The sequence below is a fragment of the Kogia breviceps genome, chromosome X, assembly GCF_026419965.1.
Source record: "Kogia breviceps isolate mKogBre1 chromosome X, mKogBre1 haplotype 1, whole genome shotgun sequence".
Lineage (NCBI taxonomy): Eukaryota > Metazoa > Chordata > Mammalia > Artiodactyla > Physeteridae > Kogia > Kogia breviceps.
In genome coordinates, this window is record NC_081330.1 from 69,085,670 (window position 1) to 69,102,566 (window position 16,897).

At 40.4% G+C, this 16,897-nt stretch overlaps 2 protein-coding genes across 3 annotated transcripts in view; both read left to right on the forward strand.

The window, feature by feature from the left end:
* Positions 1 to 14,649, forward strand: part of NEXMIF (neurite extension and migration factor) — a 125,378-nt gene extending 110,729 nt beyond the window's left edge. Inside the window, exons 2-5 of one of the 2 annotated variants that reach the window (XM_067023491.1) lie at positions 6,627 to 6,783; positions 8,006 to 8,131; positions 8,819 to 13,193; positions 13,791 to 14,649. In XM_067023491.1, coding sequence (XP_066879592.1) covers positions 8,053 to 8,131; positions 8,819 to 13,193; positions 13,791 to 13,884 — 4,548 coding nt within the window. In that variant the 5' untranslated portion in view covers positions 6,627 to 6,783; positions 8,006 to 8,052 and the 3' untranslated portion in view covers positions 13,885 to 14,649. The remainder of the gene's footprint in view (positions 1 to 6,626; positions 6,784 to 8,005; positions 8,132 to 8,818; positions 13,194 to 13,790) is intronic. The other variant, XM_059050363.2, reaches the window with a different exon arrangement.
* LOC136793382 (putative CENPB DNA-binding domain-containing protein 1) lies at positions 1,747 to 2,229 on the forward strand. Its single transcript, XM_067023167.1, has one exon. It carries the CDS (start codon positions 1,747 to 1,749, stop codon positions 2,227 to 2,229), a length of 483 nt encoding a protein of 160 aa, XP_066879268.1.
* Positions 14,650 to 16,897: the final 2,248 nt, after the last annotated feature.

Consider the following 16,897-nt stretch of genomic DNA (forward strand, 5'->3'; position numbering starts at 1 on the left):
GCTTTATAACAAAGTGAATCAGCAATACATATACATATATCCCCATGTCCCCTCCCTCTTGCATCTCCCTGCCACCCTCCCTATCCCACCCCTCTAAGTGGACACAAAGCACCAAGCTGATCTCCCTGTGCTGTGCAGCTTCTTCCCACTAGCTATCTATGTTACATTTGGTAATGTATATATCTCTATGCCACTCTCTCACTTCGTCCCAGCTTACCCTTTCCCCTCCCCGTGTCCTCACGTCCATTCTCTACATCTGTGTCTTTATTCCTGTCCTGCCCCTAGGTTCTTCAGAACCAGTTTTTTCCTTAGATTCCATATATATGTGTTAGCATATGGTATTTGTTTTTCTCTTTCTGATTTACTTCACTCTGTATGACAGTCTCTAGTTCCATCCAGCTCACTACAAATAACTCAATTTCGTTTCTTTTTATGGCTGAGTAATATTCCATTCCATATGTGCCACATTTTCTTTATCCATTTATCTGTCGATGGACACTTAGGTTCCTTCCATGTCCTGGCTATTGTAAATAGAGCCGTGCATATCTTTTGAATTTTGGAATCTTTATCATGAGAGATGGCATAGATTCATACCGTACTTTTGAGATATATAGAATTTTTTTTAGTATTTTACTGTGATCATCTTTTTTTGATGTCTCTCTCATCCTTAATATTTTTAAACATATGGCTCTTCTTTTAAGCATGTTTTCTGTACTTAAAGGCATCATACCTCCATATTTCTAACCTAGTATTGTGAAATCCTGGTAGATATTAGAAAATTGAATTAGCCAGGCAGCATTATGGGTAAGTATGTTCTCTCTGTACTAATGCTGATTCTGTCATCCATCAACTGACTGGAGCTGAACTGGGAAGAATTAGACTAGATAGATCTTGGCTAGGCTAACCTGGAAACCTTCTGTGGACCTGTTCACTACAACAGTCCTATCTCATTGATCCATTTCAGCCCCTAAACAAACCTGTAGATCTATAGCAGCTTGCTGGTCAGTTGCCTCCTTTCCAGTATGACAGCTAAGACCTTTGTCAGCTTCATTATCCATGTTGGACCTCACAACTGGCTTATTACTCACCTTGCTTTATTCTTGTGAACATCCTGGCACTGTATTTCTAAGGCTACTGTAACCTGGAATCCAACCACCCCTAATGCTCCTTTTACAACCATCTATTAACTCCTTGACCTCTCTCTTCTCTCTATATGCCAACTCCTGCTCCCTTGCCTGCCACATCTAAATAATTTTCCAAATCTATACAGCACACCTCTGCAGTTCTACTCAAATTTAACATCTTCTTTCCATTTTTATTTCCTCCTCCCTAATTCTAATCTTCTTAACTACTCACACCTGAACATCACATCTTCTAACCTATTTTCTTAACTCTGATTCTCCCACCCTCACTGGTCCTAATGTTCTAATCATAGCATTCCTCTGCTCAAAACCCTCAGTGTCTTCTTGAGTTAGGATTTGGGTGGCCTCCAGAGTATAGTTCTCACCTTTTCAATGATATCTTCTTATATGTACCTGATACAGTAAGTCCCCTACATACGAACCTTCAAGTTGCGAACTTTCAAAGATGCGAACATGTGTTTGCATGTCCAGTCATTTAAGTTAGTTCATGTGTCTGGCGTACATTGTTACGTGCATGCATCCTCTACAAGTGGTCGTGCTTTTGTGTACTTTACAGTAGTACTGTATAGAGTACAGTAGTGCAGTATCTATATTTCAGCCCAGGATGTCCGGAAGCAAGCATAAAAGCAGAGGTGATGTAGCTGGTACTGCTAAGAAGTGCCAAGTGATAACAATGGAAACAAAAGTGAAAGTAACTGAGAGAGTGGAGCGAGGTGAAAAGATGGTAGACGTCGCTCATTCTTATAACATGAATCATTCAACCATCGGCACGATTCTAAAGAACAAGGACAAGATCATGGAACGTGTGAAGTCTGCTGTGCCGATCATGTCAACAATAATGTTGAAACATGGAAAAGAGATGGAGAAGAAGGAGAAACTTCTCAGTATGTGGATGCAGGATCAGCATCAGCATCGAGTCCTGCTCAGCTTAATGCTGATTCAAGAGAAAGATAAAAGCCTTTATGAAGACTTGAAGAAGAAACACGGAGAAAAATCAGAGGGTGCATATTTTAATGCCAGCCATGGCTGGTTTCATTGGTTCAAAGCTAGAGCCAACATTCACAACGTAAAAGTGGTGAGGCAATGAGTGCAGATATGGTAGCTGCCTGGCAATTTCCTGAAATGCTACTAGAAATTATTGATGAAGGCACGTATTTACCCAAGCATGTTTTTAATATGGATGAGACAGGACTGTCCTGGAAGAGGATGCCAGACCAAAGTTACATCGGTAAGGAGAAAAGTTGGTGCCAGGCTATAAAGCAGCAAAGAATAGGCTAACTCTGTTATTTGGTGGCAATGCTTCCGGCGATATGAAGCTGAATCCTCTCTTAGTTTATCATTCAGAGAACCCAAGAGCCCTTTAAAACATAGCCAAGGACTCTCTTCCTGTTGTGTGGAAGAGTAACCCCAAAGCCTGGGTTACACAGGCCATTTTCCAGGACTGATTTTTCCACCATTTTATCCTGGAGGTAGAGAAATATTGCTTGGAGAAGGACGTCCCATTCAACATTCTTTTGCTGCTTGACAGTGCTCCGGGCCAACCCCCATTCATGGACGACTTTCATCCCAATGTCAAAGTAGTGCATCTGCCACCAAATATTATGTTGTTCATCCAACCTATGGACCAAGGAGTTATAGTGACTTTCAAGAAATATTATTTATGTCACACTTTTCGTTAGGCAGTAAAGGCAAGTGATGAATCAGGATCAACCTTGTGACAATTTTGGAAGGACTATAACATCTACAAAGCCATAAAAAAAAAAATGACTTTGTTTGGCGTGAGGTTACGTCAGTCACCATGAATGGGGTTTAGAAGAACTTTCCCGCAATTTGTTCACGATTTTCATGGATTTGAGAAGGTGGATGAGGAGTCCAAAGAGGTCTTCAGCAACTTAGTGACCCTCAGTGAGAAGCTGGAGCTAGATCTGCAAGAGGACGACTTCATCGAACTCCTTGCCGTGCAACACGAGGAGCTTACTAATGAAAACCTGATGGAAACGAAGGCCCAGAGAAAGGATTAAGAGAGACGAGAGGAAGAAGTAACTGAAGAACTGAAGAGATTCACGATGCAGGAAATGGCAAGGGATTTTCTTTATTTGAGGAGGCACTGTTAATTTTTGAGGCACAGAATCTGAACCTAGAATGGTACACTAAGGTTGCAGCAGCCGTTCACAATGCAATCCAGTGCTACCGTGTCATCTATGACGAGAAAAAAGAGCTACTACCTAGACATCACTGGATCGTTTTTTCAAGAGGGTAGATAGAACTGAATCCAACAAGGAACCAGAACCTGTGCCATCAATGTCAAGCGTGAGTGAAATTGCAGCTTACCCTCCATCTCCTGTTGCTGACAGTCCTTCAGCTCTACCATCTCCCACCTCCTCTCCCTCCTCCAGTCAGTAACTCTTCTTGCCTGTTCACTCCATGCTAGCCCCTGGATGCCAGCTGTTGTACTGTACTACTGTACTTTGCAAAGTACTGCACTGTAAGATTAAAAATGTTTTCTTTACTTTTGTGTTTGTTTTTTATGTATTATTTGTGTGAAAAGTATTATAAACCTATTACAGTACAGTACTATATAGCCGATTGTGTTAGTTGGGTACCTAGGCTAACTTTGTTGGACTTACGAACAAATTGGACTTAATAGACGTGCTCTCGGAACAGAACTCGTTTGAACATAGGGGACTTACTGTATTTTAGCCAACCACTACTGTTCCCCAAATTCTCCGCCATCTTTTCCTACCATTCAACATCATCTTCTAGTCAACTTTTACAGAGTATATACAATGTTCTAAGCACTGTTTGGGCTAAGCCCTGTGGAGGTGAGGGATGCTTAGTCTTTTGAGGGTATCAGATATAAAGAAGTAATGTTTATATAAGGTGATAAACACAGAGGAGAGCAAAGTTCTTTGGGAACCAGAGAAGGGAAGAGACAAATTTTGTTTGGGGTGGGAAGAATCAAGGAAAGTGTCAGGGAGATTTTGAGTAGGGAATAGGAGAGGGAGATGAAAGAGAAGCTGGAAGGGGGAAGAAGGGAAGGAATAGAGGAAGGGGAAAGAGTGGGGAGAGGCATTCCAGGCAGAGAGAATATCAAGAGCAAGACTCCTGGAAGCAAAAAGTGGTCTAGCATATTAATGAAACAGAGAGAGTTAGAATATTTGGGAGTATAGAGCGGAGGTGAAGAGAATGAAAGGAGAATACAACTTGAGAGGTTGAGTATTGATTGAAAAGGGTGTTATATGCAAGGAAAGTTGTCAGGCCTATGATTCTGTAGCAGTTGTTTAGATAGACTGGAGTAGGGAGAGACTCGCAGCATCTCATGAAGTTCCTTCAGCCTGGAATGCCTTTCTCTCCTCTATACTTTTCCATCCTCACCTCCTGAAAGACCATCCTTCAAGTTCCATCTCAAATGCTGCTGCTATTAGTGAAGCCTTCACTGATTTCCCTCCTCTCTAGAAGTGGAATAATTTCTCTCCATTTTGAACTTCTGTAGAAACTTTTTGCCTCTCCTTCAGTGTGTTATATATTTATTAGAATTTGTCTATGGCTTGTTTTCCCCCATAGACTCTGAGCACCTTGAGAACATGGATCTAGTCTCAGTCACCTGTCTTTTCCACTACAGTTTCTGGTACACCACTACGACCACAGGTAGTACATAGTCAATTTGTTGAATTGATTTAAACTGGTATTCCAGAAATCAGCACTACTCCAGTACCAAAGGCTATGTTGTCCCAGGTCCATAGGCAGAAATATAATATACTTTCTTTCCTTGTTGTTTTTTTTTTCAGCTGGGAAAGGCCAAGGATAGCCCCCAACACAAATGCTCGTGTGGGTCATCTAGACTGGGAGTATAGAGGGGAGGTGAAGAGAAGACCTGAGCCTTAAAGGCCTTTGGGCCAAGAGCATAGCAGCCTACTGGGACAGGAACTGTGAGCCCTCTTCAGGCCCAACTGAGGGGAAGGCCAAGTAGGAGTGGTTGCTTTTCCACTTTAAATGAGCATTTTCTTGCTTCAAAATACCTGTCTCCATGCTAATGTTAGATCAGTGCCATTACACACTGTATGATTTACCATACAAAGCAACTTATTGTACATTATTCCAAAAGTGTTAATCAATTTTAGCTCAAAATAGATTTTAATAACCCCACAAAATTTGCTATCTTAAAATGCTGATCAGTTGGGAAGAGCTAAAGCAAGCCCAGAGCTGTTTGTATTGTAGCTATACAAAATTATAATCCCTCTCATGAATCATTTTTTATAAGCAGCCAAGGTATAAATAAATTAAAATGTGGGAAAATACATACCTTTAAGTTGTGTCATTTAGAGCTGAGATTTGAAGTCATAGGAAAGGACTGAAGGATTGTCTGCTCAGGATTTAGCCTTCTAATTCTGTAGAAAAAAAGCCCAAATAATTGATAATCATTAAGTTAATATCTAATATAGTACCTCTGTTAGTATCTAAGTTAGTATCTATGATACTCAGTTTGCCCTTTTGAAAAAAATAAGGTATTTCCGTGGTGGTCTAGTGATCCCTGGTCAGAGATCCAGCCACACCGTGTGGCCCAGAAAAAGAAAAAAAAAAAGAACCTAGTAGAACCAACCTTACAAGGTGATTGTTAGTACAAAATGAGATAACTTCTGTAACTCTATCCAGCCCAGCACCTAGTGCTCCCTTCCTCTCCCCTTCCCAACTTATCAAGCTCCCATACCCCTCTCCACCTCTTCTTTATCTTTTGTTAAAGCATATTTCCTCTATTCTCAACCCTTTAAGATTCCATTTACTGCAGAGCCATAAATCCTGGGTGCTTGGACAGATTTTTCTGAGAGGAAATATATGTTCTTAGGGAAATAACATCCCAGAGTAGAGTTACAGTGGCACTAATATGTCCCATGACACAGTATTCTTGTCATGTCTGACAAGACTGGATAACTCTTGATACTTAAGTGCATTGCTCCTGTATATATTTTATGGTGCATTAATTTTTGCTAATAATCAATACTTATCTCAGGCAGCTGTTCTTTATTTCATTACCTGAAAGGAGGGTATAAGTATAGATCAGTAACCTGTGGAAACATATCTCTATAGCCTTGTTTTGGCCAGGGTTTGGAAGTGGTAAGAATAGAGAAAGCATTTGTGTTCTAAGAAAAAAACACCTGGTTTCTTGGTCTGGAGACTTGGGTTCCTTTGTTAGATCTGCCATTATGTTATTTTGTGACTTTATTTTATTTTTTGTTTCTCTGTGCCTTGGTCTTCCTGGTGATTAAAAACGGACTTCCTTGTAGTTAGCCTTAGGCATAAGGGACAAGAAGCCACTAAATTATTGAAATCTACAAATAATTTGCCCCTTATCAAGTCCCTGCCAAGATACAATTAGTGGAGGGGTTAAAGAAGAGTAAAATGATACCTGAAGTTCTACTGAGTTCCTTTTTTAAAAAAGATACACAGAGTAATCCATGATGACAGTATGATTCCATCTGCCCATAGGGTCCTCTCTGAAACAGGGGCTCAACCATCTGATCTGTTCATTCGATTCTACCACAAATGAGCCCTCCTTGCCAAAGGATGGTGATTTTGACATTGTTAGCCAAGCATCTCTACCTTTTAGAAATCTCCAGCCCTTCTTTCTGTGTAAATACAACAAGTAAGCATCTCTTTCTCTTTTTCCTGACACCTGTGGTTTTATTGGCTACTCTCAAGTCAAGTCTTGTATAAAATGAGAAGAAAGTTGGGCAATTATGATGTATAAATATTAGGGGAACCGAGGATCATCTAACTTTTAAAAAAATGAGTGATTGCCTAATATAGACTTCTTATTTTACAGATAAGGAAATAGGCCCAGATAGGCTTTAGGGTATAAAGATTGAATCATTTAAAACTGTCTTATTCTCACAATGCTGGACCTACCTTTTATAGTATTTGCATGTTTTAGAGTAAGTGAATATACAGTTGAGATTTTTATAATAGCTGCTTGGCCATCAGTAAAGTAGTCTATGCTTTATAATAAAGGGATGGATCCTTGGCTGAGGAAAAGGTCTAGAGAAAGGGGGTTTGGAATAAATAGAGATTTATAGATGCTGTAGTGGCACATGGTAGAGACCTCCACCTTGAGTGGCTGTGCCTCATATCATTTTGCATATACCTACCCTCCAGGTAGGTGGGCAAGACATGAGGGGCTATAGATATGTGTTCTATACACTAAAAATACCAGATAATGCTGGGACATTTTCAGAAATTCCAGATCTTCTTTGTAGTCACATTTAAAAATCCTGCTGTGGGCTTGGAGAAATATTTGTCAAAACCAGAGCTCAGGTCATGAAAGCCAAGAAATCATGGAAGAAATTCTCTACCTCTTTCATACTTAGCAGTCAAATTTTAAGCACAAAGAAAATATGAATGGGATTTATATGTGTATATATACAAATTGGCTTGTTTTTTAAGAGCTTATGATCATCTGAATTAGAGATGAAACAAACAGAAATAAAGCCAATCTCCACATGTACACACCCCTTGTCTCAGGTTAGTCTGGGCTCTACTTTGCGTCCTTCCTAATTGGATGGCCATGATTAGGTTAAATGTATTACTATCTGGAAGAAGATGTAAGTTTGCCTGCTTCCTCAGATTTCAGTTTTGAATGGTATGGTAGCCTAGAGGGGACAGAAGGATCTAGAATGTATGAATGAAGTGTGAGTTTCCAAATTGACTTATATGGTAGGTATAAACTATGAAAGAAAAACAATAGTGGCTATGAAGCCAGTCTGGAAATAGGTAAATTCCAGTGAACCTTTTAAAACCTCTCTAGCTGAAATGAGCTTAAAACAGAGAAGAAAATTTGATGACTGATATTATGTATTTGAAATGTGCAGGTTGGACAGCATTTGGACTTGGAATGAAACAATAAGAGGTTCCATTCATGGATAACCAACAAGATAAGGCTGTTGCTGCCTCAGCCAATGGAGAAAACACTATGATTAATGGGGTCAAGGAAAATGGTAAGGGAATTTAATTATGGTATGTAATATCTCTCCCAGAAGTCCTTTGTTAGTACTATAGATTTTCGGTATCCACAGAGCTGGGGCAAGTTAAGTCTAGGATGCCTCTGAGATAGGAATTAATCCTAAACTTTATTCCACCAGATCTCTAACTGGACTAGAAGGGTCTCTAAGAGGTATCGAATCCAAGCCCTTTGCTCTTCCAAATCATCTCTATCAAATGGATACTTAAGTTCCTCTAAATTCCTGGTGAATTAGAAATATGCTCTGATGTGAAACCTGGAATGTTTAGACTCAGTAGGAGCTTCCAAAACATAGGTGAGGTCTGAAGGATGGGACTATGCCTCATAGTTCAAAACCATGAATATATCCCATCTGAGCATTTTCCCACTCTGAAATCTTTGATTTTCCAGTTGATCAAGCAATCCAATTTTTTCCTCATTTCTGAAGAGAGTGCTGTGTGTGTCTGAAGAAAAAGCTGAACCTAAAAAAATATTATTTTTCACTCGCATAAATATCAAGGTTGTTCTTTAACTCTGTAGTTTCTACTTCTAAAGTTAGAGAAGCTGAAGCTTAGATTTTATATCATAAGATCAAGTACCAGAAACTGATCAAGGGAAAGAGAGTTAATGAGTCTGATCTAATACCTTTAACTTTATTTCTGTCATTTTTTCCCCTTTTCTGTAGATTCAGAGGACCAGGATGTGGCAATGAAGTCATTTGCAGCTCTAGAAGCTGCTACACCAATCCAGCCTATACTGGTGACTCAAAAAGAGAACCTGATGTATCCCAGAGGTCTCCTGCCTCTGCCCTCTAAGAAGCCCTGTATGCAGAGCCCTCCCTCTCCTTTGGGCCTGATTGAAGCACCTGAGCATGCTGCTAATAGTGCTTCTGTGAATGCCATCTCCCTTACATCTGGTGTTGCAAAAGGCCTGAACACATGGTCACTGCCCAATGAGTGTGAGAAAGCTCCATTTGCCATAATGGAGCCTGCAGGCATGTCAGCTCTGAATGGGGAGTGCCTCATGCAGCCAAGCCGGACTTGCTTGGGCTGCTTCATGGAATCCAAGGATGCAGTAGATCCTGAGCCAGGGATCAGTCTAAAAGTCAGTGATCTAAATAGGGATTATGAAACTTGTGCAGTCTCTGATATAGGGATTCAGTGTATTAATGCTGGAGAAAACATGAAATACGGAGAGCAGCTGCTCTCAGACCAGCTCCTAGGCTTCCCACTGCACAAATCAAGGGCAGGAGATAGACGAGAAGCCGAGAAACCTGACATTGACTTGGAGGACCCAGCTCAGAAAAGTTATTATGAGGCATTACTATTAGATAAGTGCAATACAGAAGAGGCTTTGCTGGCAAATTCCAATCAGGATTGGGGTTACTTTGAGACTTTTATTAGTGAGAGTAAGATTGAACTGCTTGACCTCTGTTCCAAGAATGAGCTGTCTGTCAACCTGTTCTCTGAAGAAGATGTGGATAACTACATGTTCGATGATGATGAGTCAACACTGGGCAGTGATGTCTGCTCCCTGAAAATTCGATATGAATCCTTCCAGGACAACATTCGAGACAAAACCACCCTTCTGATGCAGGAGGATGCCCAATTCAACTTTTTTCCCAGTGTCTTCACTACCTGCCCCAAGCGGGAGTCTAAGAGTGGAGCCCTGAAGCAGAGCAGTGATCTTTCCCAATTCAAGGTCCCTGATGTGAGCATTATCTGGGGGGAGGAAGATAAAATCTTGGACAAGAAGAAAGGCAAAGAAGAAGGCCAGGAAGACAAAGGTGTAGAGAAAAAAGATGCAAAGGATAATGGAGAAAAATCTGCCTTAAATAAACCATGCAGTGGACCTGAAGTAGGGCAATTTAAGAATCCAAAGCAAGGCCATCTTGCCAATTCCTTGGAGGCATCAGGGAATTTTAGTGAAGACAGTTCCTTCATTGAGGTCTCTTATGATGCCATGGGGGAGATCAAGGACTGTAGCCGCTATATGGCTCGGGACACTAATTCTGGCAGCTCCTCCTCCCAGCAGAATTATGGGCTGCGAGCCAAGAGAAAAGTCAGGTATAGTGAAGATTATCTATATGATGTTGACTCACTAGAGGGTGAAAAAGTAAATGAGAGGAAGGAATGGCTGCCAGGTGGTTGTAAAGAGGAAGATGATGATGAATGGTGTCCCAAAAAGAGAAGAAAAGTAACTCGTAAGGAGCCCCCTGTTATTATCAAATATATCATCATCAATCGTTTTAAAGGTGAGAAGAACATGCTGGTGAAGTTGGGTAGGGTGGATGCCAGTGAGACAACAGTGAATTTGAGTGAGACGCAGCTCAACAAATATGCCAAGCTGGCCCCCTTGAAGGGCTTCTGGCAAAAGAAGAAAAAGCAGAAAAACAGCAATTCAGACTCCAACAAAACACCCTTATGCCAAAAGCAAAGCTTTGAACCAGGTAGCTTTGAGGTGTCATTCCTGCCACCTGCTCGCAAACGAAAATCTAAACTTGGCAACAGGCACAGGATTCAAAGAATCCCATCCATGGAAACTTCAGCAAGTGGTAGGCAGGTTTCATTCTGCAATGATGAGAGGCAAGCTAGTAGTCGTAAAGAAGATGGAGGCCTGAAAGGTACACTGAAGTCAGCACCTCTGGCTGCCCCCGACTGTGCAAATGGATCACATTTAAATGACATCACAGGCCCTGACTCAGTGAAAGTCAAAGCCCAAGATGCACAATTTAAGGGGCCAGAGAGGAAAGTGCTCAACAAAATCAAATTTAAAAGTGAAGCCAGGTTAAAATCCAAGAAAATCAAAGCTGGGCAAGAAAGCAAGCCAGTTGTTCAAATGACCCCTCTTTTGGGAGACCAATCTTCCAAGGCTAATTCAAAGAATGAAGCTATTCCTGGGACCTCAAACAGTTCACATCTATCTGAATTTCATGAGACAAAGGTTGCTAAGAATTCTACTTTCCTCCCAACCACCTGCTCTTCTGAAATGCCTCTATCATCTGCTCATGTTGCCAACAATATACCTGTTATCCCTGGAGGGTATTTGCAGACATTGTTAGATGCTTCTGACTTGTCAAATAATACTGGCATTTCATACTTCACTCAGCATTCTCCAGAGCAAAATGAAGTCAGCCCCACTCAAACAGAAAAATCATTTGTACCTCTCCAGCCTGCCCAGGACTGTGTGCTTTCCTCGCCTTCTGAGTCTGAGCTGCTTCAGTCATCCCAAAACTTCAAAATGGAATCAAGCAACTATGGAAATGTGTGGCCCAACAAACCTACTTCTGGCTCCCAGGAATTCATGGCTGCAGTCTCAAGGGAGATAGCTCCAAACCAATCATGTGAATTTGGAGTCTCCCAAGTAGTTTCTATGGAAAATAACCTCACAGCTACAACATACAATCCGATCTGCCTCAACAGTGGTGGCAGTAGTTGCAACAAGGTCCTGTATGCCTCTGTGCAAGACACCCAGCTCTCATCTGATGACTCTTATCAATTATGTCACTTCAATAATGGAGAGATCTGCTTTCCTTTCCAGCAGGGTCCAGTGAATATGGATGATGGGCGGCTCTTTAGCTTTGATTCCATGGCCCCACTCTCTGTGAACTCAAGCAATTATTGCTCCTTAAGCTTGAAGTCTTGTGAAAAGGATGGTGATGATGATATCACTGATGACTTCCTGGCCCATTGCAGCCCCAAGCTGGTGATCCAGCAGAGCATTGATGAAATAGCACCACTAAAGGAGTCCACTGACCTCCTGGATATCTCCAACTTCACTCCTGACAAATTCCGCCACTCTTCCCTCTCAGAGATGTCCCCACCTGACACCCCCAGTCTTTCCCCTCAGATTACCAGATGTGAGAGTATCAAGACACTAGGAACACTAAAGGGGTTCCAAGAGGGTGTCCCAGGAATACTGGGCAATATGGAAAAAATCAAATGGGACTGCAGTACCCTTTCACGGCAGGTCCAAGTAGATGATGGATTTACTTTAAATAACCATCAGTTTCAGTTCCATATGTTCAATGATGAGGATTCTGTCAGCCTGCTCCAAAAAGCCCCTTGCTTATCAGCGTTTAATGATCCATCTGGTCAAATGAGTACCAACAACAAGGTGTCAAAATCAAGAAAGAAAAGTTCACCCAACAAGAGTGGGGCTACGAACCAAAGCTCTTCTCAGAAAAACAACAGGAAAAAAAACCCCAAAGCCAACAACAAAGGGATTGAAAAACCACCTGGCAAAACCTCCCGCCAGGTCCCTAAGTCAACAAAAAAAGGGAAATTCATGGCTGCAGTCAATGGAGAGAAAATGCAAATTGGCATCGGTCGTGGAGGAGGCCAAATCAACAGCATATCCTCCACAGGGAAGACTTTGGCTGAATGTATCCAACATACTGGCCCTGTGGCCTCTATGAAGATGCCAAGTCAGAAGGGACTTTCTGGAGATTGGTCTTTGGGGAAGGAGAGCAGCCCAGGCTGGAGTGACATGAACATGGGCACCAACACCAACAACCTTCTGGATGATGATCAACGGGAATTTCAGGAGCCTTCTTATATCTTGTCCAACATTGCCTCTGGTATGGCAGATGTGCAGAGATTCATGATGGCCTCCATAGAGCCCCTTTGCGAACCCATGGAGCACCATGGAGACCCCAATATATTCTACTCCCCTGAGTCCAATAGTCTAAAATTAAAAACCCTCAAAATATTGGCTGGGACACCACAGGAATCTAAGAAAAAGGCCAACAGTGGCTCTCCAGGAGCCACTAAGAATCACAGGTCCATCAAGGGTGTGAGTAAAAGCAATGGGAAAGCAGCAATAGGTGATCCTGGTCGTGCAAGCATGCCTGGTTATAACGAGGACTCTCGCTCTGCCTTCTTTGATAAAAAGTATAATAACCTGAGCACTTTAGGCAATAATGGACCGACACACAAAAAGTTATATCGTCACAAAACCAGCTCCAAGGCCCTGAGAGATGAGAAGTGTAAGGGAAAGCGTATGGAGCGAGAACAGGTCCACAAGGATGAGGCTGGGACAGCTTCTTTTGAAAAACTGAGGTAATACTGCACCAAAATGGCTGAGATGATGCACCCTTAGCTTTCCTACTCTGCTAAGCCCGCAGTCCCTCATTTTTTTCCCTCTTGAAAGCAGTTTGCATGAAAGAAACTGTCCCATTCCCTTCTTTTTCAAATTAAAACGAAAAGAAAAAAAGTGCATGAAAATCCCTATACCTCTAAGCCACACAAAAGATTGGGCAATTTTGTAGTGGCTTGACTAGGGATAAATTCTGACAAGGCTACTTTTTCTGCTAGTCAGCATTAGTTTTTACTTACTGAGAAAATACAACTAAAATATGCTCTTGAATGACTTGGGGAAGGGAAGGGCTTTGCAGTGAGAAAATTTTTGAATAACAGAATTTAAAAGTTATATAGACAAAAATGCCAAGATCATTTAAGCAAAAAGAGCATAATTTGGAAAACAAAATCTCATCATATGGCAATTAGGAGTGCTTTCTAGTGTCCCCTGCTATTTATATCTTTTTCTGCATCGTACGACATCTAGTATGATGTAAACAAATTTAGATTGTATGATCCCTTTGTGGGACATACACTAAAGCTAACTAAGATGGCATAAATTGTTTGGTTTTTCTGCAGGGATTCCGACTACAATCTCCTAAAAGCAGAAACAGCATTTTGGGTTTTACCTGTGTTTGAAGAAGAGACTCCCATTTTCCAGAAAGACATTTGATGTTTGTGTTTTATTTCTTTCAAAATATGCCTTGTGGTATGTATGTTGACATGTAAGTGCTTAAAGAAAAGAATTTTAAAGTGTGGGAATAAGTCTTTGGAAGCAAACTTTAATCTGATGTTCTATGTAAAAGACTTTAGAAGTCATACAGTTGCACAAAGTAGTTTATGCACTGTTTACCCAAGGGGAAAGGAAGTAAAACATTGTGCCAAACTACAAAAAAGTGACTGTATTGTATATATTTTTACTTCTATATCAACATTTGGTTGTGAGTATTTGGGGAGCTTGTCCCTGTTAATTTACTAGAAACATTCCAGTGATTCTTGCTATTAACCACCCCCACTTATGTGGATAGCACCTGTAGATCACAGTGGAAAAATATGTTGTGTTACACAATTTACCAAAACTTAAAGGATACTGTTTGAAATGTGCCAAATTTCCTTACCTCATCTCACAGATTCACCCCACAGTTTAAAGCTCATTAATTAAGTTTTAAAATACATATATATAAGCATACATACATTATTTTAAATTTTTAAATTCTACTGTCCTGTGTGGAAACATGAACCATTAAACAAGGCACAATAAAGGTTTGTTTGTTCCTTTGTATAAGGGTTAAAGTGTTGGAAAAGTCTGGAAGTCACAACAGCTAAGTCCATCAGGGACCCAAGTATATGCATTTCAGAAACTTTTACAAGGAAATGAAACAGCTGCTTTAAAGTTTGTTTTCTAAAAGCAAAATCTGTAGCTGAAAATTATTTAAAGTGCAAAGTTATATTGCTGATACTTTATATCTCAGTTTTATATATTTTATAATAGTCTGGGATAAATTATAAAATAGCTATAAAATTAACACTAAGATAAATGAACTACATAGATTGCTTTTATTTAAGTAGTATCCTAAATGTTTTATTCCAGTTTTGTCAAAAGTGCACTCATATCATGGCTTTAGTGTTAAGTGTTTAATCTTGCAATGCCAATGTCATTTAAAGAAAATGTTAAGGCATCTCAGTTTGACACCTATGAATCACATTCAATAAGCTGAACAATTTGTGATAACAACTAATTGGGGCCATATATACTTAGTCTGAGGATAACTAGTATTTGATGCCACACACTAAACTTAATTCCCAATCTTTAATATAAATTTTTGAAATCACATTTTTTTATTCAAGCCCTTGCCCTTCTTAAAAAAATTTCACAGCTTCAGCATCCCTCACGACTAGCTTTTTCTTCCCCTTTATTCACCACTTAACTTCTAACATTTGATCTATTTTCCTTGCACAGTTGAAGGCCTGTGTGTCTGATGACTGATGCATTATGGCACAGATGAGATAATGGATGTGAAAGCGCTTTGTAGATCGTAAAGTGCTATACAGATATAGGGGATTCATATTATTAATATTGTTGGTTGTTGTTGTTGTTACTCTTACTATTCTTACTAATATTGTTACTAACCTATTAACTTGTGAATATATAGGCTGCGGGTGGGAGGGTGGAGAATAAGTGGGTGGGGGAAAAGGGAATTTTAAAAAAAGGGAAGGTGTTTCAAAAGGAAAAATTTAAGCAAAATATGAACCTACCTAGTCATTGCCACCTAAATATATTCACAAACAGAGAAGCAACATTTGAAAGTAGTCAGAGAGAAATGGAAGGAAGCCTGTCATATATATAAGTATACACACTTCCCAGTCCATGATTCCTTTTACCAGCCAGCTCTACTACTTACTGCTAGGTAGTAAAATGAACAAGCCTGTGTTCTTGATGGTGTGATTGTGTATGTCTGTGGGGACAAGTGAGTGAAGAGCATTTCATGAGGCTGCTTCAGGCCTATTCCTAGGCTTTGTGTGTGGTGAGTCCTGGAAAATTACTTAATGGAAAGGCACCGGGTGCAACATGTCTCCTGCTCTACAGCAGCCATCCAAAAGGGAAAATAATCAAACTGGAACATTTTCTTTTATTTCTCCACTCTGATAGCTAGCTGTTTTTACTAAATGCTATGGCTGGTTCCTAGGAACTGGTCTTTGTTTTGTTTTTGTTTTTATTTTTCTGTTTTGCAGCTGAATTTAGTTTGGAATAACCAACTGCCTGTACTGTGATCCCCAAGACTCCAGATCTCAAAGTCACCTGATAGCTTATAGGAATGGAGTGCTGTCTATGTAATCAAAAGGTGGCAGTCAAATAAGGAATAAAGAAAATGTTCCATGAGTACAATGTGTTTTATAAAAATAAATATGGGAACAGTTGTCCCAGTTTTTCTCAGTATCAGTTCAGCTTTGGAGAATGGGGTGCAGTGGGGTAGAAGGACAGCCTGAGACTGTTGGAAATAAACAATTTCCTTGTCAGAACTTGCTATCATGAGTCCTTTGGAATGGATACTCTTTCAGTTGCTCCTATGGAGCCCATTAGGAGCCAATTCTAGGACATGGTTCATCCCTTTCTCCAAAGAGAATTGCCATTTTAAAGTACCTTTTTTCTTGGCCTACAGTGCATTATATGTTTTTAAGATTAAATTAGTGATTTGTAACTGATCATTTTGTACCAAAATGTAACAGGAAGCTGAGTTTGAGAAATGAGCAACAGGATAAGGCAGAAGATGATTATTCTCTTAATTGTACTTAATATCCCTCTCAGTACATTATGTTCTGAGTTCTTCAGTTTTTAGGGCTTTGTTGGTCCTGTCTCTGCTCTCACAATTCATTTTCTTCCTGTAACAACATAGTAGGCCTGACTTTTTGTAGATCCCTTATTCAACCAGCTGCCTTAGTGGAGTGAGGACCAGTGATAGAAAAGTAGTGTTTTGCCCTATTGTTGATATCTCAAGTCCGCTATATGGAATTTTCCTTGGTCTGAAATCCCTGATTGCCACTCCCTTCTAACCTCTTCTCTCTGAGAAGCTGCTTCCTATGAACTCCTCCCCAACAGAATCCCATTTAATCTTACTTTCCTGGGAATGGTATTCTCCCAAATTCTCCTTAATTTCAATTCTTGATCTTAGAATTTTTATTCTTTT